General features: G+C 37.6%; 2 protein-coding genes across 2 annotated transcripts in view; one reads left to right on the top strand and one right to left on the bottom strand.

Moving 5' to 3' along the window:
- Positions 1-25,959, top strand: part of AKAP7 (A-kinase anchoring protein 7) — an 87,153-nt gene that overhangs the window by 25,276 nt on the left and 35,918 nt on the right. The window contains 2 exon segments of the mRNA XM_055714262.1: positions 1,615-1,727; positions 12,190-12,334. Coding sequence (XP_055570237.1) covers positions 1,615-1,727; positions 12,190-12,334 — 258 coding nt within the window.
- MSH5 (mutS homolog 5) lies at positions 5,074-8,998 on the bottom strand. The gene has a single exon (XM_014282925.3). It carries the CDS (start codon positions 8,426-8,428, stop codon positions 5,993-5,995), a length of 2,436 nt encoding a protein of 811 aa, XP_014138400.2. The 5' UTR covers positions 8,429-8,998; the 3' UTR covers positions 5,074-5,992.

Genomic DNA, 25,959 nt, shown 5'->3' with positions numbered 1-25,959 from the left:
TCTTTTTTTGAAAAGTGCACCAGCACCTTGTATGTGGGGAGTGAAGGCTGAAAGAGAATTTTCAAGTGGGCCTGTTTAAGAGATGGCAGTTGGGTCTTTGATTGCCTTGGCTTTTTTCAAAATCCCAACTTTTGGATATACTGTGGAGCCTAAGGTTATAAATCATATGCAGCAGAGAAAGAGAAGTGAATTTTGATCTTCAGGTCTCAAGTGAATACTCTGAGCTTCTTCTAGGACTTTTCTGTTGCAAAGTAATTCATAAACTTGTAAAATCTCTTCTTAAGTGTGATTTCAAAGTAGCTCACTTAAATAGTTACTAGAGAAAAAAAATGGTAAGAGTAAGGACTCTGGAATGACATGTTACAGGAGCATGAACTGGCACTTATACTAGCCAGCTTTATATGCTTGTATTTCTCTTCCTTGGGACTTCCCTATTATTTTTTTTTTTCAGCCAGCTATGCTGTTTGTTTCCCAGTGTAAAGTTTTCTTCCAGGTGGGAGAATAAAGCACTTGATCTTTGTGTTACAGTTGAACTATCAAGCCAAGAGATGATACACTTAAATGCAAATCCATCGTTATTGTAAGGGTTGATTAAATTAATGTAATGGGATTGATCACACACACACACACACACACACCCACACCCCTTTTTAATTTTCATTCAAGGTTAGTATGAGTCAGCTAGACTACAACTAGTGAAAAATTGGAAGTTGTGTTTGCAAAGGAAAAAAATATTTTTTGCAGTTTTTCTGGTTTTCAGTAATAGAAATACCCTACTTACTGGTATTATCTTTGCCACAGGTTTTAACAATTTTATCTAAACTGTTTAAAAAACAATTATAACAGATTTTTTTCATTTAAAGTATTTCAGCTAAAAGAAACATGGACTACAATTTCTAAGTCATACTGAAATTTATTTCTGAGAAATGAAACATTACATTGGGCACATGAGTTGGGAAACAGTAAACCAGGTCAGTGTAGTAGAGTTGCTTTGGCGTGGACTGTAGGCAGATAAAATTGTACATTTAAAAATAGGAAATTAGCTTGAAAGGCAACAGTGAAGCTTAAAAAACCAAACAAGAATCATCAGCGTACCTGGTATGTTCTCTAATTCCGCCATGTAAATCCAGTGCCAGAATTTAGAGCTTTCAATTTCAGATTTCCTTTGGTCTGAGTGGAAGATTACCCAAATACTGATAATAGAACTCACCATAGAATAGTGATTTTTGAAGAGAGACAATACTGTTTCAAACTCAGAGTTTTCCTGAAGTTTCCAAAACTTCCAGTAAGAGTAAAACCTGAACAGTTCTAATGTTAAGTTCCTCCTATTTTGTTAGCAAAAGCAGACAGCGTGGACAGCTTACTAACAGCCATTATTCTAGTAAAGCTAAATTTGTGACCCATATTAACTGCAAATGTAAGACTATTTCCACAGGAAATACTGTGTGCCTTTGAATTTAACTAGAAATCTCTCTGCCTTTTAGTACTCATCTTGTTTCTTCCATGTGGAGTGGCTGTGACTCTTATTACAATTGAAAGTACATTTTTAAGCATTCTATCATGTAATATCTTTGTGACGTGAATTCCCCTTCCCCTCCCCCCCCCCCTCTTTAGAGAGTATTAAGAAGATATTTCAAGAAAAGGGCATCTTGGCAGGAGAAGGAAGAGCTTTTAAACCACATCTGACCTTCATGAAGTTGTCAAAATCAACACAGTTACGTAAGCAGGTGAGCTCGCATTTCACATAGCTCAGCAGCAATCTAGAAGAAAGTTTAATCTGGAGACAAACAAAGGAGTTGCCTGTGCTATAGCATCATATTTTCTACTTTATAGCTGAAGAGGTAAGACTTTAAAATACTGATGTTTTTAAGAAAAAATAATCAGTACATTCTGCCATATAAACAATAGTCCTGTACAGTAATTTAAATTACCACTCTTGATATTCTTAGTACAGTAGTACCATGGTGTGCTTTTTTGTGTGAAACTATGCAGGACCAAAGGGTGAAAGTACTTGTTCAAAATTACAGAATTATTATTAGAGTGTAGATTATATGCATGCTGTTTGTTTGGATAGTTTTGTTTTGTTGCTGTATAGGAGAAAATAGGCAAATAAACAGCGATATTTATATTTGGATTATGAATAACAGGCAGACTGTCAATTCCCTTTATTGAGTATGATTTGGTGAATTTCAGAGTAGTGATGAAACACATCTATATTCTGTCTTGCAGACAGTTAATTCTTGCCTATTATTAGCTTTTAAAACAAAATATACAAATATATAAAAGTAGGTTATAATTGTGATAATAAATATATAGAAGCAATACTACTCTATCTAGTTTTTTTATTTCATAACAGTAATATTGTATTATTTAACATAAGGTATATCTCCATAAATATTTGTTGCTGACATTGTATAGAATATTTTATGTGATCCTTTAACATTGACCAGGAAAATAATTTTCAGAAAAAAAATTATTTTAAAATAAGAATCAAAGTGCATAATATAAATATTTTAAGGTGGGTTCTTTTTCTCTTCATAGTAAGCATTAAAGAAAAATACTTTAAAACTTCATTAGAAATAACTCTAAAAAATGCTGAAGGGTCACATTTTAATTAAGTAGCAATATGTAAAATCAGTTGGAAGAAGGCAGTGGGATTTGCAATACATCAAGAAACTTCAAGTGCACACATACTTGCTCTAAAACAGAAATAAGGACTTGTTCACAGGTTGCAGGTGGTACATTATAGCTATTACATTTGTAAGCTCACATAAGCTTTTGCTTGTATTAACAGATGGGTTTTAAACACTTATTTTAAAAATCCACAGCTGTTCTAGAATATCAACTGCTTAGTAATTTAATTCTTTGGTTAAAACATCTGAGACAATCAGTGTGGGGGTTTTGCCATTCTTTTTTTCAGTTGTTTTTTGGCTGGTTGTTTTGTTTACATTTATCTGCCTTGTATGAACTATTAGCTAGGATGCATACTTTCTGTGTACTGATATTCACTGCTGCTGACAGAACCAGGTCAATGTCATTCCAAATCATCTTCCTTAGTCCTCCATAAGGCTGGATAATGCATAGGGTAGTCTAAAGATACACTTTACACAGTATAGAAAGATGCTATATATTAAAAATCTATAATTTTTTCTCTGTCAATCCACTGTTGGGCATAAGCACTGGTCTTTATTATAATTTTTTGGTTTATTGCATTTAGTGAGATAGTTTCATGCATTTACTGAAAACAATTAAAACCATGAAACATAAAAGGAATCGGTATTTTGTAGTACATTTTAATATAATGTCTAATTGCATTTTCAGATCATAGAACAGCATGAAAAACAAGGGGGAGTAGATGAAGATTACATGAGAAAGCATATAAAAGAGCAAATAGAACTGAAGTAGTTGAGCGTAGTTCACTGCTATAGCTTTATAACAATAATTTTTTTCAATGTAAGTTTCCTTATTTGAAGCAATACTCTGTTAAGCCAGTCTCCTCATAATGATATCTAAATTTCACCAAAGTTATCTTTTGGGGAAAAAAACCAAAACTGTTTTTCAAACCTTGGTATAGCTACAGGCATTTTTGAAATGTGTGTATTCTGAAAAGATTAATAACTTTCTCAAATATTTACAAAGCAAAGAATCTGAGAATTCAAAATTAGTAAGTATCTCAAGAAATCAGCTTTCCACTTTGAAGATACAGCATTAAGCTAAAAATGGTAAATGCAAAAAACTTGGAAACAGACATTAATAAAGGATAAAAATGTGAAATAAAGGGTTACTGTACCCCATTCAGCTTCTCAGATTAAAGAACTTACTTACCTATTCATAAGTGAGAGCAACTTATTCTTCATGCTTAGTTGGACAATTCTGTGATCAAAGGGGCCACTGAAAACTTGCCCAAAATAAGGAGGTGTATTGTGCCTCTAGGTGTCCTTGTGGAAGGAGACAAAGGGATATAATTTACTTGCACATGTTTACCTATTTCCACGGTTCTTTGAATGATAAGAATCTTGGGTTAGTATCACTGTCTTCTGTACAAAGAACCTAATGAAACACAATGAAAGAAGCAATTGGAGTTTTGCACTTGAAGGTAACATTTCTATTCCTGCTTCCCTCACTGGCCTGCTGTCAGTCACAACCTCTGTTTTTCATTCGTCCAGACTGCTGTTTATTTCAGGACATATTGTGAGGCACGCTTGATAAATGCTGTGTGACATTTGGAGATCCTTTGATAGTGCAGTCCGAACTGCAAATACTGTGAAGTGGATTTTGTAAGTAGAAGATGACTGACAGCAAAATTGCTCTGATGGCATCTGCTTAATTAATAAGGAGTACAGTATATCTTTAGAATGTTGTATGTATAATTAATAAAAGAATATATTAGTGAGAAAAGTCCATTTGTATTTATAACACCTGCAAGTGTTGTACAAGGCCTGATTCACTGTTACCATTCAGCTTCAATGGTAACATCATCAAGGTGCTAGATCTTATTTTGTAGACAGCGTTGTTATGATTGCACAGGAAACAGCAGTAACTGCATGGTTCAGGAATTTATTCCTGTATTTTTTAATGTAAATTGTGTTAAACTTTTGCCACTATCCTAGTTTCATATAAAAATAACATAAGGTACTTATTTTTTAATAAAAATTCCTTCATCATGAAGGAGGAAATTCCACACTGAATCAAACCCAAAGCAGTCTCCGAATTCAGATCTTTTTGATGTGCACTCATGTTCATCTTTTTGCTACCTTCAGCTAGACATACCACATAAGATGTTTAATACTGATAATTTTGAATGTAGTTACTTTTTTCTCATGTAAATTTTCTCTCAATTTATATGACATTAATTTTTTTGCCTTCTTGAAATCAAATGTGGCTGAAGAGAGATTTAGTGTATCTGCTGATGTCTTTTATAGGCCGTACTGTAAGCAGTTACAGCAAGTTTGGCAGTCAGATAATAAGCTATCTAATGTCTCCTCTGTCTTACTTAGATAAGGAATCTCAGGCATTTATCTTACTGCAGGAATGATTATTACTTCTACAGTACTTAGATATCATGTCTCTTCATTAATTTGTTAATTTTTGTTGCATATGCATACATCAGATACTGCGCTCAGTAAAGATCCTCTGCATGTCAAGAGAAGTTAAAGGGAATCCTCCCCTTCTGGTATTATTCCTTTAATGTTAAGTTTTACTCAATACTGGGAAATAGAATATAAAATGTGAATTTCTGTCTTACATTCCTAGTATAGTTTTTGGTTTCCTAGATTTGTAATTTTGCTTTATTTGTACCCATATGGCATAGATACATAGTTGTACCGTATAGAACCTTACAAGAAGAGGGTGATTCTCAGTAAAACCAAAGCACTTCTGTTTATCAGTCCTCACTGGTTCTGACCTCCAGCATTCTTTTTATAAAAACTCCTGGGACTCTGGCATTTTGCACAGAAATGCTGGTATAAGAAAAGCTGTAGAGCTCATTAAATCCCTTTGTTTTTCTGTTTATCAGCCTCTACATCAGTGGTTTTTATTGTGACAACTGTTACTTGCTGATATAGGAGTCTGAGGCACACACCTAGTTGGAATCTTTGATGCTGATCCTAAAATGGCTGCAGCTATCCCTTTGGCACAATACAAAACAATAAACACTTTGCTTTCACAGTCTTATGAGACCAGCAGAAATGTTTTTTGTGATTTTTTTTACCATATTTTTTTAATCTGAAGATCTAACAACAGGGGCAGAAAACTGGGTGACCCAACAGCTGGAAGAGGTTCTTAAATTCTCTGTCTTCCTGCTTTCCCACCATTCACCCATTGCAGAGATATGTAACTACAGTACTTATTTTAAACAACAAGAAGAAAGGATGTAACTATAGAGAGTTTGTTACAAGCTAAAGGTAGCGTCAGTCATTGTTCTTTAAATTACCAAACTCTCCTGCTGAACATGGTAGATACAATGTCATCCATGCATTTACACATGCCCATGTTACAGGACTGAGGCTGCAGAAGCCAGCACCTCGTTACACATGAACTCTTGTAAGTCCACATGGGGATCATCAAGGTCTAGGTGAAGAAACTTTTCCACAACAGACTTGCATTTTTCCATCTGATCTCCTTTTGAAGGATGATCAATACGTTTGATAGCTTTTCCATTACGAATCAGTTCTGACACTTCTACTCCTCTTTCAATAATTTTGGCTGGCATTCCTGCCAGTGCAGCAATGTTGGCAGCATGACTAACAGTGGACAAGCCTGGTTTGATCTGGTAGAAAAATACCAACTCAGCTCCATCTTGGTGGGTCTCCATGGTCAGGTACTCCAGAAGAGGTGTGTCAGGCAGGAGTTCTAGCTGCATTAGACTGTGAAAATTAGTGGAGACAAAGACCTGTGGACACTGTGTTCCTTGACTGATCCAGTGCCTAAGGACAGCAGCCAGGAGGGCCAGGCCATCCAGCGTGTTGGTCCCTTTACCAAACTCATCAATAAGTACCAGGGACCTCTCTGTGGCATTGTTTACTGCCTTGGCAACCTGGTTAAGATCAATCATGAAAGTGGAAAGCCCTACAGAAACTGACTCCCTGCTGTGAATTCTTGTGTAAATCCCATCAATTATGCCAATCTCTGCCTCTGCTGCAGGGACATAACTGCCGATTAGAGCCATAAATACTATGAGACCTACTTGTTTTAAGTAGATGCTCTTTCCAGATGAGTTGGGCCCTGTGATGATCTTTATTCGTCTTGTAGCCTCGCCACTGTTTGCAGGATTGGCCACAAAAGTCTTTGCACATAGTTCCATGAGTGGATGTCTTCCATCCTTGATGTGAAAACCATGGCGGTGAGTAAAGCGTGGCCGGCAGTAGGCGTTCTCCCGAGCCATCACTGCCAGAGCTAGTAGCACATCTAGGTGTGCAGTATACTCAATCACACTGTTAAGGACTTCAGACTTTTCCAAAATCTTTGTCTGCAGCTGATGCATAATAAGTGTTTCCTGGTCTCTGATCTCACAGTGCAAGTCACCGAGCAGTCTGTCTAGCTCCTTAGTCCTATCACTTCTGTAGTGCAGTTTATCCTCTGACAAGAACATGAAGTCCAAGCCTTCAATTTCAAAGTCACTCTTATCCACCATAGTTGGTAGCCGTGGAATGGAGAGAAGAAACCCAATCAAAGGAATGTAGATCACACAACAGGAGGGGATATGATTGTCCAAGGTCTCCAATTCTTTTCGTGCCACTTCTGTAAGGAAGTCTGACAGTCCCATCAGCTTTCGTTTCTTCGCGTCAATGGTAGGGTCCACATTGGGTTTAACAGTGAAGCGGTTCTCTGAGATGCTGCCTTCAAAGTCCACCACTTTGCTGATTAGACTAGCAATGTAGTGGAGATCATCAGTGAAGACACGTGAAATAGTCTGAAAGAGTTCAATAGTGTTGGGCAGAGAACGACATGTGTCTCTAAGGCACACTGCACTGCATGCTGTCTTATAGAGTGCTTGCCAGTCACTAACTTTTGTGTGGGAAAGAGTCATTCTTTTTAGAATAAGAGGCACGTTTTTAATATTCTTGAGGCAGCCTTGAAGAGTGAGAACTGTTTCATGGTTCTGAGCCAGCAGGAAGTAGTGGATAACATCTAGACGTTTGTTCAGCTCTGCCAAGTTCCGAGTAGGTCGTGTGAGCCACTGCCTCAGCAGTTTTTCTCCCCATTTGCACCTGCAATGATTTAAAATTCCATATAAACTGAATCCTTCTTTTAATCCACTGGACAGTTTGTACACAGAAGGATGGATATCACTTTTAAATATCTGCAGGACACTGTAAGTATCTTGGTCCATATTCACAGTATCTGACAGCACAAACTTTTTAAAGGCCAATATAGGAACTGCAGTAGTGCTTTCTTCGAGCTCAACTCCAATCCTTCTCCTGTCTAGAAACTTAAGGAGTCCCCCGAGGGCTCGTATCATGAGTGGACTCTCAAAAGGGATGACTGAGGACAAGTAGAGAATTTTCTCTGTTGCAGTCATATGAAATGGGATAAATGGAAATTGTCTAGATAGGATCCGTTGCTTGCTGACTTCTAGGCCAAAATCTATGTTGGGAAACAGGACAATTTCTGGTTTTCCTGTATCTTTATCACTAGCACTAGCTGTTAGGTTGGTCAGGAATTTGGCAATGTTCTGGTCCTGTTTTGCACTGGTCACTATGCATTGAGGATTAACTTCCTCAATTACTTTTTGCAGTAGCCTGAGGTCTTCGTTATCAGGTATGTCAGGCATGAAGTAGACTGAGCAATCTTCTGTATCATAGTAAGTAATTGCCAGCTGCCCTGCATACCACAAAACAGACATGTGTGTCTCAGAGTGTTCTTCATCCTCTCGTTCAGGCCCAAGCAATGGTGGCAAAGCACAACTCTGGGCTGATGTGGCACTCATTCTGCTGGAAAAAAAATATTTCTATTCACAACTCATCCAAAAAGTCCTGAGAAGTAACTGTAATTGACAACAGTAGGTTAACACTCTTTCAGTCCTATCTAAGAATCTACCAGGAATTAAACATACATGTTACCTGTTCAAGTGAAAAGATGCAGCCCATAACTACAGCCGCCATCTTGCTTCCAAGCAAGGTGTGACTGAGCTCACTACCAGCAGTGCTGGAATAGTTTTACAGTTTTTCTTTGTATCCTTTATTTTAGTAAGATATGTGTGCTCAAATGCCCATAAATACAGTAATATACATGGACATGTATATCCACATACAGTATCATCCTCCCTCAGAGTTGCGGGACACCCACATGCACTGACCACAGCTCCTCACAACAATGCAGCACACTGGCTGTCGTTTCGGGGTCCGACCCTGGTGTTTGTGCAGCACCACCACATAGTACCAGCTTCTATACAAGTACATAACGTACTGCACCTGGGCTCAACCATACTAAACAGTTTCCTCTGCTGCGTCCACAGTTCCTGTCAGCAACGCACTTACAACCCTCTCCCGCTTCTCCGTTCTAGTCACTCTTGTCACCACAGATGGGCATCTCCTCTCGGCGGCTGCATCTCCTTGCAGCCCAAAGTTTTATCTTGACCCCCTTCCCCCCCTCCGCGGGCAGGTGCTTGGCGCTCCCCGCGCTCAGGCCTCCCCGCCGCCCCGCTCCTGTCAGGAAGGCGCTGGGCTGTGGTGCTGAGCCCGCCTCCGCGGCCGCCCTCCCGCCCCGCCGTGCTGCCGGCAGCCGCCCGGGCGCAGGCCCGCCGCAGCCCGCTCCCGTGCAGGGCCCTGTCGTCATGCAGGGAATGGGCACCCTCAACCTCTCCTGCGGCCTCCCGGCTGAAAGGGAAACACCCCTCTCCGCGGGCCTCCAGCTCCTCCTGCCTGCCCCCGCCCCTGCCCCAGCGGCGGCTAGTACTTCCCTCCCCGGCCTCCTCGGGCCTGCGCTGAGGGGAAGGGGATACGGTTGGTGGAAGCCCCCGAGCAGCCCAGCCCACTGCCCAGCAAGGGGCGCAAAGCTCTCAAGTATTATTTCCGTGGCCTGCCTTTGCACCGCCTGCCAGTGCTCCAGTGGGACCCATGTCTGTGCCTGCCTGCTGCCCGGCTCCCCAGTGTTTACCTCTTTCACCCATTGCGCCTTCTGCAGTTCACTTAATGAGCTACTAAGAGCAACTGTAAATGACGCCTCAAGGGACGCCTTGAGTAAACTCCCAGTACTGCCTTGGCCTTCTGGGAGCTGGGTGTGGTGCTGGGAGTCCGGTGTTTTGGCTGCGGGGTCTGGTACATGGAAACTGAAGCTGCTTGCAGGAGAGTGTTGGGCACCTTGCTTTGCACCTGTGTTAAGGCCTGTTGCCACTTGAGCCTGCTGGCCCCTGGTCCCACCAAGAGTGAAACGCTGCCTGGCCGCCCGCTGGCTGCAGCCATGGGGACCCGGTGCAGCTGGAGGGTTTAATGGCAGGCTGGGGGTGGCAGGCTGCACCTTCCCTTCCTGCACGCAGAGGAGGCGCAGAGTTAACGAACATGACTGGGCTACCAAATGCTGTCTCATTGGTGTCCTGCCAGTCTTGCAAGAGGTCCACATGCAATGCTTCTCCAGGCCCACATTACACAGGCACGCCCCTTGAGATTATAGCATTACAGTGCTTCCTCAAAGGCAGGTGTCTTTGTCCTCCTTCCAGCACCAAACGCTTCAAAATGGCCTCTCAAGTACTCGTGTTTCTCACCCTCCCCCGATTATAGCATATCTCTATAATCAGCATCTCTGACTTTCCCATGTGGTAACAACTCCCTTTCATCTCTACTGCTCCAGACCCTTTCAGTTAAGAAATGAACCGTGACCTTCCCATGTACCTGCATTGTTTCATCGGTTCATGTCTCATTACAAAAGTGCTCCAGAAATTGCTCCAAGTTACTAAAAATACCAGTTTTCTTGTGGCTGCTTTTCCAAATATATTTCAGTAGTGCATCACAAGCATAACTCAGTTCTTGAGCATTCAGTATTTGATTCACACCTTACTGATCTCTTTTTGACAAGCAACATCCCAACCTCTTGTAATTGGTATTTTTTTTATTGGAGTATGAGTGGTGATTTTGATCTTTTCCTCATTTCACTCCATGAGTACTCAAGGCTTCACATTTTGACAAGTGTTCTCCTGCCTGAAAAGGTCTTTTTTTATTACTGATTGATGGCTAAATGTATTTCAAAGAACTGTGAGCTAAAAAAACAAAGAATAATGATTTAACTTCAAAATAGCCTTAGTACATAAGGACTAATCTAGCCATAGAGTATCGAATTTTAAATAATGACTGTGAGGATAGAATAAATGTAGACTTCCAAGGAGATTGTGTACCTGAAATGAAAAGCATCCACCACCAGATGTCAACGTTTCAGAGATTAAGGAAATGGAAAGACAAATTTCTGACCTTTGTTAAATTGGACTTTAAGGGACCAAAAGTCTTGATTTAGTAAAGGGGACCAAAAGTCTCTAATAGAGAATCAAATGTGCAGGTACTTAAGCAAAGGGCTTCTGAAGTCAATAGTTTTGTACCTAAGTAAAAGCTCAGTAGACATACCAGCATTGAGCCCATCTTGCACATGAGTAGTTGTAAATGAAACACCACAAGAAATGCGTGAGTGTGATGCTCAGATGAGCGGATAAAGTGTAAGGGAGGAGACAGTATCTGTCCCCTTTAGGGGTGTCTGGTGAGGGACCTTTTCAGTGTAGAAGGGTATAATAAGAAAAGGAGGAGGCCCTAAACAACACAGAGAAACAAACTTTACCAACATATGATAAGGAAAGCAGTAACGAGCCAAAGCTGGTCAGCCACACAGGCTGATAAGGGCACGTGGAGTGTGAGGATGTTTATTTCAGCGGGATGTCTGGTTGAGAACCTTGTGAAATGGGACGGTAAGGGAAAGGGGGAAGCCATAAACAAAATATACGGAGACACAAGCCTGTCAAATGTAACACACAAAACCAAGAAACAAACCTCATCGGTCACACTAATTGGTGGGCAAGAAGCTGCAGGAAAACCAGGACTTTGCAGCTGCTGGGTGTTGGTGGGTGTTGGTGGGATTGTTCACATGGGTGGGGGATGTGCAGGGGAAGGGGATGAAGAGGAGCAGAAGAGGACTGGACAGAATGGGCTGTAAAAGGGGCTTGTCCTGTGTAAAACTGGGCAGGTGGGCATGCTTGTCTGACCGAGCTGGTGTGCTGGGTGCTGGCTGTTGGGGGCAAATGTCTCTTCCCCAGACTGTGTGTAAGGGATGTGGGTGTTCACTGCCAAACCTCAAGCTGGATCAGCCAGCAAGTGGGGGAACTGTGCGGTGGGTAAGGGGGCCTTGTAATAGCATGCCCAGTGTTCGCAGCAAGAATAATTTCCAGTTGCAGGTTCCATGAAGACTTGCAAACTGTGGGAAATTAAAGCAGTTGTAGCATTGTGTATGTCGATTTGTATCCTACAGGACTGAAGAGGGAGGGGTAGAAAGGAGGAATAATGACACTTTTATTTCATTGTTTAATATCTGCACTAGGCAGTGCTTAACTAAAACAGAAGATTTGGCACATTATTGTTTCAATATTCTTTCTGCATTTTGAAGTATTTTCCATCCTAAATATACCTCTGGTTTAAATGAAAACTATAGGAGTTAAATATAAAAATTCAGTCTTCTAGTAGAACGTCTAATTAAATTTTATGTTGCTATTTAAAGGTGAAAAAAATTGACTCAAGCCTGTATGAAGATTTTAAAAGCCATTATTTTGGAGATGAAGTTTTGCACCGCCTAGATCTTTGCTCCATGCTGAAAAAAAAGCAGCCAAATGGTTACTACTACTGTGAGTCTTCTATTGTTTTTGGTAAGTACATCTTCCTTTTCCTCTTACATCATTGTGTCTATAACTTAAATGCCTGAAAAGCCATTTTTTCTGGAGTGTATGTTAGGCAATTCTTGTAATAATAGCCTTGGAGTCTGACAGAATTATGTTCTTCAATCCTGGCTCTCCAGGAGCACTGTGCAGTGCTTTTGCTGACAGCTAAAGTTTACTTTCGACTGTCCATCCCCAGAATCCAGTTCCATTTCTCATCCTAAAATGAGTGAGATAAGTGAGATGTATCACTCTCCAGAGCGGCTCATCTCTCTGTTAATGATAGAGACAGCCTGTATGACTAAGTTAGATTAGATGCAGTAATTACAGATCATTAAAGCTAAGTGGAATGTCTCTGGTTTGGCAGAGATGTGACTTTACTTGGACTATATTCATATACAGGGAGAATTTCAGTGGTACAACAGATTTCATAACTGTTCAGAATACCATCAAGACTTTAGACATTTTATGGGCACTTTGCCTAGATTATTACAATACTAGAAATCACAGTTGTTTCCTTCTGCTTCAACTGAACAGAAGCTTCACATGCCTATGATTAATATTCTGGGCTTGTCTTCTCATTTCTGCCACAAGTCATGTATAGTTGGAACTTCAGGTGGTACGCATGGAAGGACTAAGAGACTATGGGATGGATAATGGCTTGTACAATAAACCTTTCTCTGATGGTTAGATTCCCAGTAGCTGATAGTGGATCTTGGGGCTGCTACTAGTCATATTAAGGACATGAGTTTAAAACACTCTCAAGTGGAATAACTAGAGAATACTGAGAATTTTTTCTCAAATGTAGTCACACAATTAATCTAGGAATGTATTGTTTGATGTGTTAGGAATATCTTTAAAAATACCATTCCTGAACCTGCAGATCTTTAAGAGATCAGATGACGTGGGAACATGGTCAAGCAGTAATACAGCAAAATGCAAAGTTTTTTATATTAATTGCTTTTTTCACCTGTCCTAATTAGTCTGATTCTTTATATATGTCATGTTAAAGGTGAGTCTCGAAAGACAGGTTTGTAGCAGGGAACAGGTCATGGTGTTTGGCAGCCAGTTTTTATTTCTCTTCTCTGTACTGGTGCAGCTTGGTTTTTAGGTTTCTGGGGTTTGGGGCTTGTTTTGTTTTGTTTTTTTCTGAAGTCATGTCAAAGGTTGAATGTAGTGGTGTTAGAAGACATGGGATACTGAAATTCATACTAAAAGTTCATGTGAAGATATCACTTTGTCTTTTTTATTTAGAAATAGAAATTTAGAAAGAGCAAAATGGTTTGGCATGGTGTCAGTGAGCAATAACTCCGTCCCAACAAGAATATGGACCGTCTTAATAAAACTTAATAAAGCAAAGTCTTAACTCCGACCTACTTAAGGAAAAGAGAACATCTGTTCTTGTATGGATCCTCTAATAATAGGAAAGAACTGAAAAATCTTTTACAAGAAGCCTCAACAATAATATGCTTACTTAAATACTGTGATAAATTTGTTCTTATATACCTTGCAATGTTTCTGAGATTTCTGGTAATAAGCAGTAATATAGAAAAAAAAAATGTCCAGAAATCATTCTAACAAGCAAATTATTCAGTGGATCTTATGTTTCTCACTCCAAAGCATACTAGCTTTAGTAATGAAAATATTAATGACCAAGGAATGATCGTATCCTTAGAAAGAAAGAACAAACATGCAATGTCAGGGAAATCTTCGAAGACCATTGCCATCCCAACTAGCTGAATAGAAACATCTTCACTGGAATCTTTTCTTGAGTGGACAGTTTTAAAGGAAAGCCCTGTCTTCAGCCTTAAGTAATAAGGAGTCTCAAAAAGATGAAAACAACTATTTTTTATCAAGATACATCCTTAAGGAATAAGAAATTTCAAAAAGCCTAAATGATTTTATGATTCTGTGAAGATATGTTATTAAGGACAAAGAAATCTCAAGAATATGAAGACTTTATGAATGTACAATGTCCATCCCCGAATTCTCCAAAACTTTTAAATGTGCGATGAGCATAAAAGGAAAGCTTCTGATCCAGACACCTCTTCTAGTTAATCTAATTGTGATGGAAAGATCCAAGTTGCAAAAGCTTATAATTGACAGAAATACACATGAATAATGCATTATACTTTATTTTTTCTAAGCACATACTGTTTTTTTCATAATCATAAAAACTGTGCCTGTTTAATAGGTAGGTTATACCTGGTGCTTCACCTGCTGTTTTTCAGCTGCTTTTCAAGTTCTGGATTGTTTCATTCTTAATGCTACAAAACTGACACTATGTTGGAGACGAAGGGTGTTCATGAACAGTTAGTAATACTTAAAAATTCCTGTTGTTTGGATTAGCTTTACATAAATACCACTATTAAAATTTAGTGCTGGTTCCAGGACTTCGTGTAGGGCTTTGGTGATGACGTGGTTTCTGCCTTGTGGTAACTTCTTCCCCTATGCTGCAGCATTGCTGGTGGAAGTGCTTACTGGTCTTGAGGACCATTTGAGGATTTAGGATTAAATACTTACACAATGCTTTAGTCAGGCACTTTGCAAATGCTAATTGCTGTTAATGTTTTTGCTTGCATTTAGGGCCACCTTTCTTTAGCTTAGGTAGACCTACAAAACAAATTAAAAGCAGTACAGAAGGAAAAAGAGTAGGATGTCTGTTTAAATCAGTGGCAACACTATGGCAAAATACAGACCAGTCAAAATCAAAGTCAGATATATTTATACATATCTATCTATCTATCTATCTAAACATATTATCATATTTATTACCTTGTGTTATGCATGTTTCATAGTTATGTTTATATTTGTTATATAACTATATATCTAATGTCTTCTGTAGGTTTGTACATTCAAATATTATTTATGTGCATCCAAATGCTTAGAGAAAGGAAAATTACAAGATTATTTAACATGGTATAAAATTTTTAATTTGAGTGAAATTGAGGTTCCGCTATTCACAAATACACTTAAAAATTATTTTGAAATATTTATCTGATGAAGGAATTTGGTAAATAACTCATTACAAATAAAAACTCTTTAGTAGTCTATGTGGTAGATATTGACAATGTTTTCTCAAAACATTTGTCTAAATCTCTCCTCTTGAACTTGTCTTTTGACTGACATCTCAGAATAGTTAAATGAGATAGTCTTTCAGCTGTCTTTTGAATATGATTCCCATTAAATGGTTTATAACATCTGTTAATCAACTTGTATTCAAAGCAAGAATTAGATGCTTGTTTGGCTTCAACTTAATCCTGGTATGACAATGCATAAAGAACTCATGGGAAGTATAATTTTCATAGTCTGAACACCGTTCTTCTCAGAATTATCTTTACATGTGTACTATATCTGGCTTTCTTCAGCCATAGTATTTGAACAGATGTTCTTCACTGATACCACATTAAGAAAATGTAGTATTATTATCCCCACTTTACTCAGTCCTATATTGACATAGAAGCATTGTGCCCAAATACATGCATTTAATTTTGTACATAATATATATTTAACTAAGACCAATAGGAGAAGGAAAACAGCTATATTTGAAAAGTTTAAATGACTCATTTTTTATTTCAGAGAAGAGGAAACTATATTTTAATGAATGTTTAAGAACTCATGTTAAAGTGTTTTAAAATATGATTTGAATAGGTGTTTTAGTAATTAAGATAGCTAGGATATTAAAATAAACACAGGAGGGAGTTAACGCAGTTTTAGTAATACATCAGAAATAGTGAAATTTGAAAATTACTTAATACAGACAAAACACTGCATCCAGCTCCTGTTCTTTCTATATGTATGTGTACTCAAGCAGTTATCTTCTTTCTCTGAAGTGCACGGAAAGCACAAAAACAGAATTTACTTTTTGTTAGTTAGAGTTTGAGCCAGAGTTGAGTGTTATGCATCTAATAAGATGAAAGGATCTAGAAAGAGATCAGACTATGTTAGAAACAGGGATCCATACACAACAAAGAATTGCATACTACCATTGCTAGTAAGTGCCATAACGTGTAATCAGCTTGGTAGCCACACATTTGAAAAACATGTTTAAAAATATGGGAAGCATAGAAAAATTAATATAAATAATGGCAAAGGTGAAACACCTGCTGAGCTCCAGCAATATGCACAGCAGTTAAACAGGCTTTGACAATATGTTACAGAGCAGCATCCACTATCTTCAGCAGAGCCTACAGATCTGCAACAGATTTTCCTGCATCTGCATGGCAGACCTGCAGGGTATGTATTCAGGAGTTAAAATTTGGCATGACAGCGCAATAATGTTCATCTTCCAAGTAGAGCTCAGTTTATTCTTTAAAGCAAACAAAACAGCAGACCAACAAAGTGTCCTCCTTCAGATAACCCACCTCATGGCTGCTGTTGTGTATCACCTCAAATCCCAAAGAAGACCAGTAAACGCTGGAGTAAGTTGAGCTTCTGAATATGTACTCCTTCACCTTTATGTCACAGTGAAGGTGATCAGTAGACCTTCTGACCACCAAAGGGAGCATTATATAAATCTTCTTACGTTAAATATGCCATTAGCATGAAGTATCTCACTTAAATTTTCAGGATCCCCTCATGAACTTTTTTGTAGACTTGTTTCAAAGAAATTTTTTCGTAGTAATATAATGTAAAATGAGATTATGTACACATTAAAGAAAGTTATCACATTCAAAGCTGTATTCAGCCTGTAAACTGTGATAAGGTTCTCCGAAGTGGCCAGTAAGGACAGATTTATATATCACACTTCCCCTGTGCTATCTCTGAGGTAGAAAAACTTAAAGACGTCTGCTCCTTGGTGGACACCACCCAGCAGGTTACTCTTACTTTCTGCACATTCAGAACTCATATATCTGGAATGTGTGCCAAGCTGAAGATTAAAGTGCTATTACAGTTCCACTTAACCCTTGCAATCTAGCAGTAGCAATATGGAAATTAAAATATCAGACTACAAACATCTGTTTTATCTGCATAAAAGCATAATAATAGCGTAAAAGGTAATGCTTCTTGCTGCTGAAATATCTTAAACAGATGCCTTTCTAAGTTGCAAAACATTAGTGGGTCAATTTACATTTCACTGGAACTATGTACAGGTTTAGTCTCCAGTCAGATGTTGTCATTGAGGTACTTTCTGCAGTCTCTCTGAAATGGGAGACACCTACAGGAAGTCATTCATCCAACCCTAAAATGTTTTGTAAGGCAGGCAAGATCTAAGAGGTGTCTAAGATAGACAAGATGTAGGTCTAGGATACATTACTTGAACAGTTGTTAATATTTGTTAATTAGCTTGCTTGCTAATTTTATATATATTTAAATACGAATTTTCAACTAAATGACAAAAAGATGCATAATATTTGCAGGCTTCATGTTTCTGAGGAAAATCGATAGCACTATGGACAGAACATGTTACAAACAAGATTTATTCTTGCCGATTGCTGCTGTTAGGCTATTTGAATCATTTAAGTAACTTGTTAGTTACCTAAACTTTTAATAACCTCGAGTTAGGATTCAGCGGTGCAGTTTATGTTTCCACATTACATTTTACATAGCCAGGCAGCTGCTCAACATCCATGTCTCAAAGAACAAGATGTTCCTGATAGTACCTTGTATAAGAGCTTTCCAGGCTGAAGATAAGTTTAGTCAGCAATAGGTTTGGGGGATACCCACAAAGAAGAAAGAAGTACAGAGGAAAGAAGAGCAGAAGAAAGGACTCATCTGTACCTGAAACAGAAAACCTATATATGTCACTCTGTGAACTCAAAACAATACTGAGAAGAAATAGAAAACTGAAAATAGAAGAGTTGGAAACCAATTGATAGTTGGATAAGATTGTCAGCATCCCTCAGTTTGCTCTTTTTAAAAAATGCACTTACACTGTCAAGCAAAAAATACAGTAATATTCATTATAAGGGGAGAAGAGGGTTCAAATACAGTCTGCAATATGAAGTTTGCCTAGTTTGTCTGACATCTTTTTAAAGTGGCACCAGCTTTAAGAGAAAGGCTGGCATTTGTCACCTTTAGATGCTCTCCTGCTTCTTTGTCTACAGATGGTTTGACCTAAATGTGATTGATTTTATTTGTACAGCAATTAGACATTTTCTCACATTGGAAACAGCAATAGTAACCAAATAAATGCTGATTTTATTGTCCAGATTCTACATCCTGCAGAATTACATGTATCATGTTGGTTTCTTTTACTCTCCTCCTTAGTTGCATGACAGTGAATCACTTCTTCTAAAATAATGTCATTCTTTGATTTTATCTGTTATCTGTCCTTTTTTCTTCTTGTTCTGTAATTTCAAAATACTCCTAGGTCTGTTTCTTTCACTTCTTGATTTTTCTTTCCTTGATAGTCTATTTGTAGGCTAGCTTCTACTTTCTCCACTCTGTTAGGTTGTGAATAACTGCTCTTAAGTTTTTTGCATATCTATGGCCCTCTTCTCAAATTTTAATTATTAATATGGCAGTCATACTGCTTTTGGATAAAAATGTCTTGGGCAGCTTCCCGGGTCTATTTCTTAACATTCAAAATTAGTAATTAATTCACTGTTTGTGTTGAGTTTGTCCACAGCCACTGCGATTTTGTGCATGCAGTATGCTTAATAACTTTGCCTACATAAAAAGGAGCAGGTACTGTGTGCTTATCAGCAAAGTCTTCCCATAAAGCACTATTTCTTAGCAATCTCATGTGGTAGAATATTGACTTATAAAAATTATTCTTTTAAACACTGCAGAGAAACACTCACATTTTAGCCATTTATTAAGTTAGAAACCAGGCTTTTTATGGACAGTGACTAGAGAGTGGTGATCGAATGATTTCTTACACACATCAGATCTTTTCCATTCACTGCTGAGGACAGAATGGTCCCCTATTGATTCCTTTTCACTAGTCCTACATTAGAACTTGATGGATATTCTCTTTAGCTGTAGCAACATATCTGATTTTATATCACTACAATGCATAGTTTCTTCTTCTGTATTTGGTTATTTTCTGCTATTGAAACATTGACCATTAGTATAGCAATTTTCATAATGAAATAGCATATTTATATTAATTTTGTAATGGTAGTTATAACTTAAAAACTCTATTGATACATTCTGTGTGTGGATAAGGAGGAGAAAAAGCTGACAGAGAGGGAAATAACCAATATAAATATGGTTTGAAAGTGGAAATTTTCATTTTGGAATAATATTTTATTGTTTTGAGGGCAAGTTCTAATGTCCCTGACTCTGAGATTTAATGTTGTGAAATGTGTAACAAACTTTTCATTAGAAAGTGACAGGGAGCTTCAAAAACAGGAACATGATGTTTAGAATTCAATCATTCATCTCCTAATACTGAAAGTAAGTAAAACCTCATCACCTCTGTGACTCTGTGATTATGAGGTATGTAGTATTTGCTTTATTGTACAGGGTAATTTTTGCAATTTTATTTAAAAATGCCATAATGTAATTCTATTCAAAAGGCTATTGTTCTTTTATTTTTCAAGAAAAAGGTGTTTGAAGTAGTGACGTGTTTTCATGCCAGAGCTGTTATCAGTAGCTGAAAGTGAAAATAAGATTTTCCACAAATGACTTTCAAAAATAGGTGCAGACAATGGGATAAAATTGATGAAGCAAATATCTGACAGGAAAGCATAAAAGCATATTTGACATCAGTAAGCATGTGATTCATGACTGAAAATTTGCTTGAGTATATAAAAAGACAGAATTGATTTTTCACAACATAACATAGGATGCTACAAAATATGAATTAATAACATCCAGCAGCTTTTTTGTATGTTTGATATTTCTGCTTTAAATAAATTTTTCCTCAAGCAGACTTTGGTGTCCAAAGAACTAATTTATTCCTAAATTTAATATATTAAAAATACATTGAAAATTGCAAAAAGTAAACAGACCACCTAGGAGGTGAGGAATAAATGAAATATATAATATTCTTTCATTGAATAGATAAGTAAAAGGTAATTGCTTTTAAATCTTAAAATTTTCCTAGCTAGCATGTTACTTTTGTTAATATGTATTTATTGTATAGTGTTAACATCAAATGGAAGGTATGTTTGATTTACCATAATTAAATTAAGTTCTTCTGCAGTTCCTTTGAGGAGTGGTTTTCAGTAGTTCGAAGGACCTGGAGTGAAAAGAAAAGCAATCTTCCATTGTTTAAATGCTACCATTTTCCAGTTAGTATAGATCTGAAGAGCTTTTCCAGTATGCTGCATGGTTACACAGAGGGAGACTACTATGCTTCCTACCTGATCCCTGTGAAGTATTCTAAACTAAGATGTGGTTGCAGATCAGTAGAGATCTGTACTTCAGGGAAAATACAAACACTGACATAAAAATGTAGTTGTTGAGGAAAAGGGCTTGTTATGCTTAATACCACAACTTACATTTATCTTTCAGAATAGTGCTCAGCAATTAATAGAAACAGGTAATAATTTCATTTCCAGTAGTTTTCTTATTCTAGACTGGACATAAAATATTTTTGAAGCCCCTAGTATTTGTAAAAGTAGTTTCTTTTCAGTGGAAATACTTTCAAGATAAAAATGTGACAGTTTTTAAAGAAGCTTTGTTAATGTGGCATATAGTGTCATTTCTTGTTTCCTAGAAAGCAGCAATGCGCTGTTTCTTATGGAAGCAGTAGACTGTAAGAGCAAGATTACATCTACCACAAGATAAAACATGACATTGTCTTTAACAGCAGCCTGCCAAATTACTTGGAAGTTTTAATTTGTTCTTAAGCACATCAGAAAGGGCCATCATAATATCTGCTGAATACATAGTGTGCGATCTTTGATTTTTCAAATGAAGATCAAATATTTAAGATCTGAATTAAGATTTAATGACAGGAGAGAAATCTGAACCACCCCTCTGTTTATAGGACAGTTACACAGAGCTGTTGGGTATGAACAGTTGGAGGGTGTCACTCAGGCAGTATAGAGAACTTTCTTGGAGGGTGAACATACAATTCAAAAAAAATGTTGCTTTATTACCTTATTAGGTGAAGAGTTTTGATTTCTTCTTAGTGAAGTATGCCTGAGTCTGCATGTGGGCCCTTATTTGTCAGCTATCCAGCTGGGGACAGTCTAGCATTGTGCTTAATCCCCCTGCACCACAGCTTGAAAAGCTACCAGAGGACATGGGTTAGAATTGAATCACTGTAAGCAGAATGGTGCCAAACCTTGCAATTTACAACCAATAATAAATGGCTGAGTGGTGCATAAGAAATAACTTTTTTACACTGCCTTTCATGCTATGTGAGCGTTCCTGCTCTGTTCTGTTACAAAATTAAATGCGTTAACCATCCGTGACTTAATTTATCTGGTATTACTTTAGTTGTTTTGGGTACCTTGCTTGCTTGTGCTGTGGAACTGACAAGGAGCATACAGGATCAGGTAGAGATGGCAATGCTTAATGAAGGCTTTCCTGCTGCCTCTCAAGTGTTGGCTGCTGTCTCTAGGCTGATACAATAGTGTTTAGCTATGTACTAATTTCAACATAAGCATCGGTAGGTCAGGAGACTTAGATGCCCAAAGCTGTGGTACCAGGCCTAGGTCAAACATGCATATATACTCATACTTATTAGACATACCTACAGACAGTTGAAGTTAGGCTTCCAATTAAGTTTCTAAACATGTCTACACTATTTTCTAAGTCAGTATAGATTCACACCACTTGCATTCTGAGCAGATATCTGGGTGTATGTGGTTGGCATAGTGCTGAGCTTGACAGCTGGAGCTGGTACCACAGATTCTGCTCACCTGGATTAGGGTCAGCAGTGGGTATGGGAAGAATGAGCTCCTTTTTTCCTCTCAGGACTGCATGGTTTTACTTTAGGTGAATAACTTGATTTCTGAAGTGCTGAGACACCACAGTTGACCCTTTGGCACATACTTTTAGAAACCTCTGCTTTAACTTTGTGTTTTGCAAAGAGCAGATTTGTCTTAAAGAATTCTGAGTAACCATCCACAGCCTACGGATTACAGCAGAAAGTAATTGCTGACTGAAGACTGTTTAAAAACCTTTTACCTTTGAAATCATGTATTTAGGTAAACAGTAAAAATGCCACAATTGCATTTTAATACCTAAGTACTGTTTCCATAGCTTGCTTATTTTTTAAAAATGTTTAAGGTGTTTTCAATCAGAAACCCTAGATACTGGACTTTATTGCTTTAATCAAGAGAACAAACAAAAGGCTTTCTTACATGTAAAACTGTTCCTAATTAAAACCACTTGGAAAGTGGGTCAAGCTGAACAGGAACAAAGCACTCTTATTCCAAAATAAGCATGTTCATGTATGGAATTATTCAGAAACAGCTCAATACTTTGAAATTCCCAGCCAGTGTTAATCTGTCTTATCTTTCACATGCAGGCAAGCCCTATAGTCTTCCTTCCCCATTCCTGTCTATCTATTGCAAACACAAACCAAACTGGATGTTAAAAATTTACATCACTTGATTAGCATGTTACACCGCCTTTGGCAGAAGAGGAGACTGGTTAGTGTATCTTAGAAATGTTATTTTCACATGAAAACAAGTAAAAGCTATCATTATTTTCCATAGTAAATATACCTACTTATGGATGTACTGTTTTAGAAGCATAAGTTGAATTCTTTGTGATTTTTATTATTGGTGAATTCTGTTTTCTATATATTGTTAATTTCCTTTCCTGAGATATTACCCAAGATGTAGAGATGCTAATTTCCAAGTATCTCAGTTAGCATCCATAGTATGGATTAGCTGGTACCTCAGTCATTTACATCTTCCAGTTATCTAGTCAGACCTTCTCAGATACATTTTTTCTCTTCAGAAATATACAGAACATCTGCCTTACCTTTCTTCATAATTCGTTACCCAGATTGGGTTCAATGTACTTAGTGGTTATTTATATTCTTGAGGATATCTTTTCTTAATTTTGAAGAACACAAAATACATGAAGGCATACTGGTTCTCCAAATTGAGTTTAGAATATTATAGTACAATTCCTTCTATACAGGCATAACAAACATGCATTTCAAAGTAAACCTAAATCCGTATTTTGAAATACAGATATCTAAATTCTAATGCCTTGGTTGTTTTTAAACTAATAGAAATAATTTCCTGATAAACAGTCATCTGTGGTTTTACTGCTTCTCTGTATTATGGGGGCTTTTTTGGCTTGTATTGCCAATTTTCACCATGATGCTGTAGTTATTCAGGTTTCTTATGAGAAACAAAGGCTAAGAAGTTTTAAAAATTGAGTTATTTCTGATTGTTTATCTGCCCTTTGATTTTAAACTCTCCAATCGCTTTCAGCCCCTTTTTTCACATCATTCTTAATTTGGGACTTCAATGGTATAGGGCCATTGGTGGTGAGGCTTGCAGTGAAATTCTAAGGAAAATAACATTATTTTGGGAGAATATTACTCTGTAGTAGGGTAGATTTAAAGGGAAAAATTATACAGTAAAGTGCAATAGTAGAGTACAAAATATTTTTAATATTTGTGTATTTTTGAGCTTCTACTTAGCATTCCTCTTGTCTGTACTGTAGTTGTGTTGCAATGCTCAAACACATGGAATTAGTCAGCTGCATATATTTCATAAGTTTGTCTTCTGTAGCGGTAGCTATTCTGACTATTGCTTTTTTTATTTGAAGACTTACGTCTTGATTGGTTTATTTAATTTAATGGAAGAATCTGTAAGGGGTTGCATTCTTTCACATATATACATCTTTTCAATGTAAATTTATGTCACAGCACTAGCAAAACTATCAAGCTGCAACAAGGTCTTTTACCATCTCATACCAACATACTCTTCATGCCTGTCCCTCCACTGCCTTCTCCTGGTCTCTCCTCACCCAGGGCACTTGTTCTCTCTTCTCTCTGCTTCTTCCTCCTCTCCTCCTTAGCTGCTCCCTCTCCATTGGCTGCCCAGCCTCTTAACAGAACCAGCCAGACCTGCACCTTATCTACATTGGCCAGCCCACAGTTGTATATTATCAATGCTGATTAACCCAGCTTCATTCCTTTACAAGTTTATATTTGTATGAATTCAAATCAGTGTGATTATATTAATAACTTTGTCCTATTAGTGCAATTGTAGTAAGAATTCTCCCTATAGACTCTCTCTTAAGGGCAGTTTTCCAAACAGATTTTGGTCCACAGTCTTTTGTGCCATGAGATATAATACAGGGGCTGAACGTATGTTATCTACCTGACCAAAAAGTGCATTTAATAGATGTATTATGTTGACAAGTCCTGCTTTTTATATTAAAGGAGGGGTTTGTTAAAAGTCTTTGTGTATAAAGAAAACTTTGAAGTCCAAGAAAGGTTGTAAGTGAATATCTTTTGTAGGAATTTGGCCCCAGAATTAGATGCCTTCATTTCCAGTTGCGTGCAGCATCCAGTATCTCAGAGCAGAATCAAGAAATTGCAGGCTGAACGGAGTGCTGTGTTGAAAAAGCCAATGGGAAATACCTGGTTTTGGTATTCATTAGAGATAAATTATCAGTATATAGGGTTGGTACATATATATGTTTTTCTGTGTGTGTTTGCATGCTTGTCTATATGCACATGCATGCATGTCTACATAGCATAACTCCTGGTATTTACTTTACTGGGAGGTAGTGCAAAACATTTCTTTTATGCAGCTCTTTTCTTACTGGAAACCTTTTAATCAATTTAGCCACAGAAGTGGGTGGGGTTTGCATGGAGGAGGTTAAGAAGAAGCACACTAGAAAAGCATTGAATAAATGTGGGTTTGGACAGCCTTTGACTATGGGAGTCATAGGGTACCTTGACATATATCAAAGCTACTTCCTACCAGTTGCATAGTAGATTCCCCATGATAAGCTTTGGGCTGAGTACAGCCCAGATATTTGTTTTCTCATGCATTTTTAGTATTCATTGAAATTCTCCTTTTCTTTGGAAATAGTTCTGAGAGTCTCATACACTGACATATTTATGAATGTCCATTTAAAGGAACATCTTTTTTGATTGTTGCATGTTGTTATCTTTGTATGTGACCTCATTTTTCAAGCTATGCCATCTTTCACATTCTTGCACAAAAGCTTCATTAGCACTTAAAAAGCTCATATTTAACATTTTACTTAAAGAAATAAATCCTATTTTATTTCAAGCTTTGGAACAGGCTTCCTAGGGAGGCAGAAGAATCACCATCCCTGGAAGTGTTTAAAAAAAACATAGATAGGGTGCTTAGGGACATGGTTTAGTGATGGACTTGGCAGTCCTGGGCTAACAGTTGGACTTTAGGCTCTTCAGAGTCTTTTCCAACCTAAACAATTCTATGATTTATTAATTAGTATAAAGCAGCAATTTGAAAATCAGAGCAGATACTGAAGGTGTAACCATTGATTTATCCTATCTCCAAAACATGTTTGTCAGTGCTAAGGATGAAAACAAATGCATTTTTCCCTTCTCTAGAAAGGAAACAGTTGTAGTTTGTGCAGTACACAAATTTTATGGAAATAAACAGAATCCAGAGCAAAGAACAGAAACACTTTTACTTCTTTTAAAGCCTGCTTATACATGAACGCATTTTGCAAAGAAATTTTTTTCAGTACATTGAGGAAGGGAGAAAAAAATTTGTTACTTCACATGGTAGACATTGTATCCT

The sequence above is a fragment of the Falco cherrug genome, chromosome 6, assembly GCF_023634085.1.
Source record: "Falco cherrug isolate bFalChe1 chromosome 6, bFalChe1.pri, whole genome shotgun sequence".
Classification (NCBI taxonomy): Eukaryota; Metazoa; Chordata; class Aves; order Falconiformes; family Falconidae; genus Falco; species Falco cherrug.
This window is presented reverse-complemented; position numbering and strand designations above follow the sequence as displayed.

Excerpts from the sequence above, each read along its gene's own strand:
- MSH5 (XM_014282925.3), bottom strand. The coding sequence starts at position 8,428 with ATGAGTGCCACATCAGCCCAGAGTTGTGCTTTGCCACCATTGCTTGGG.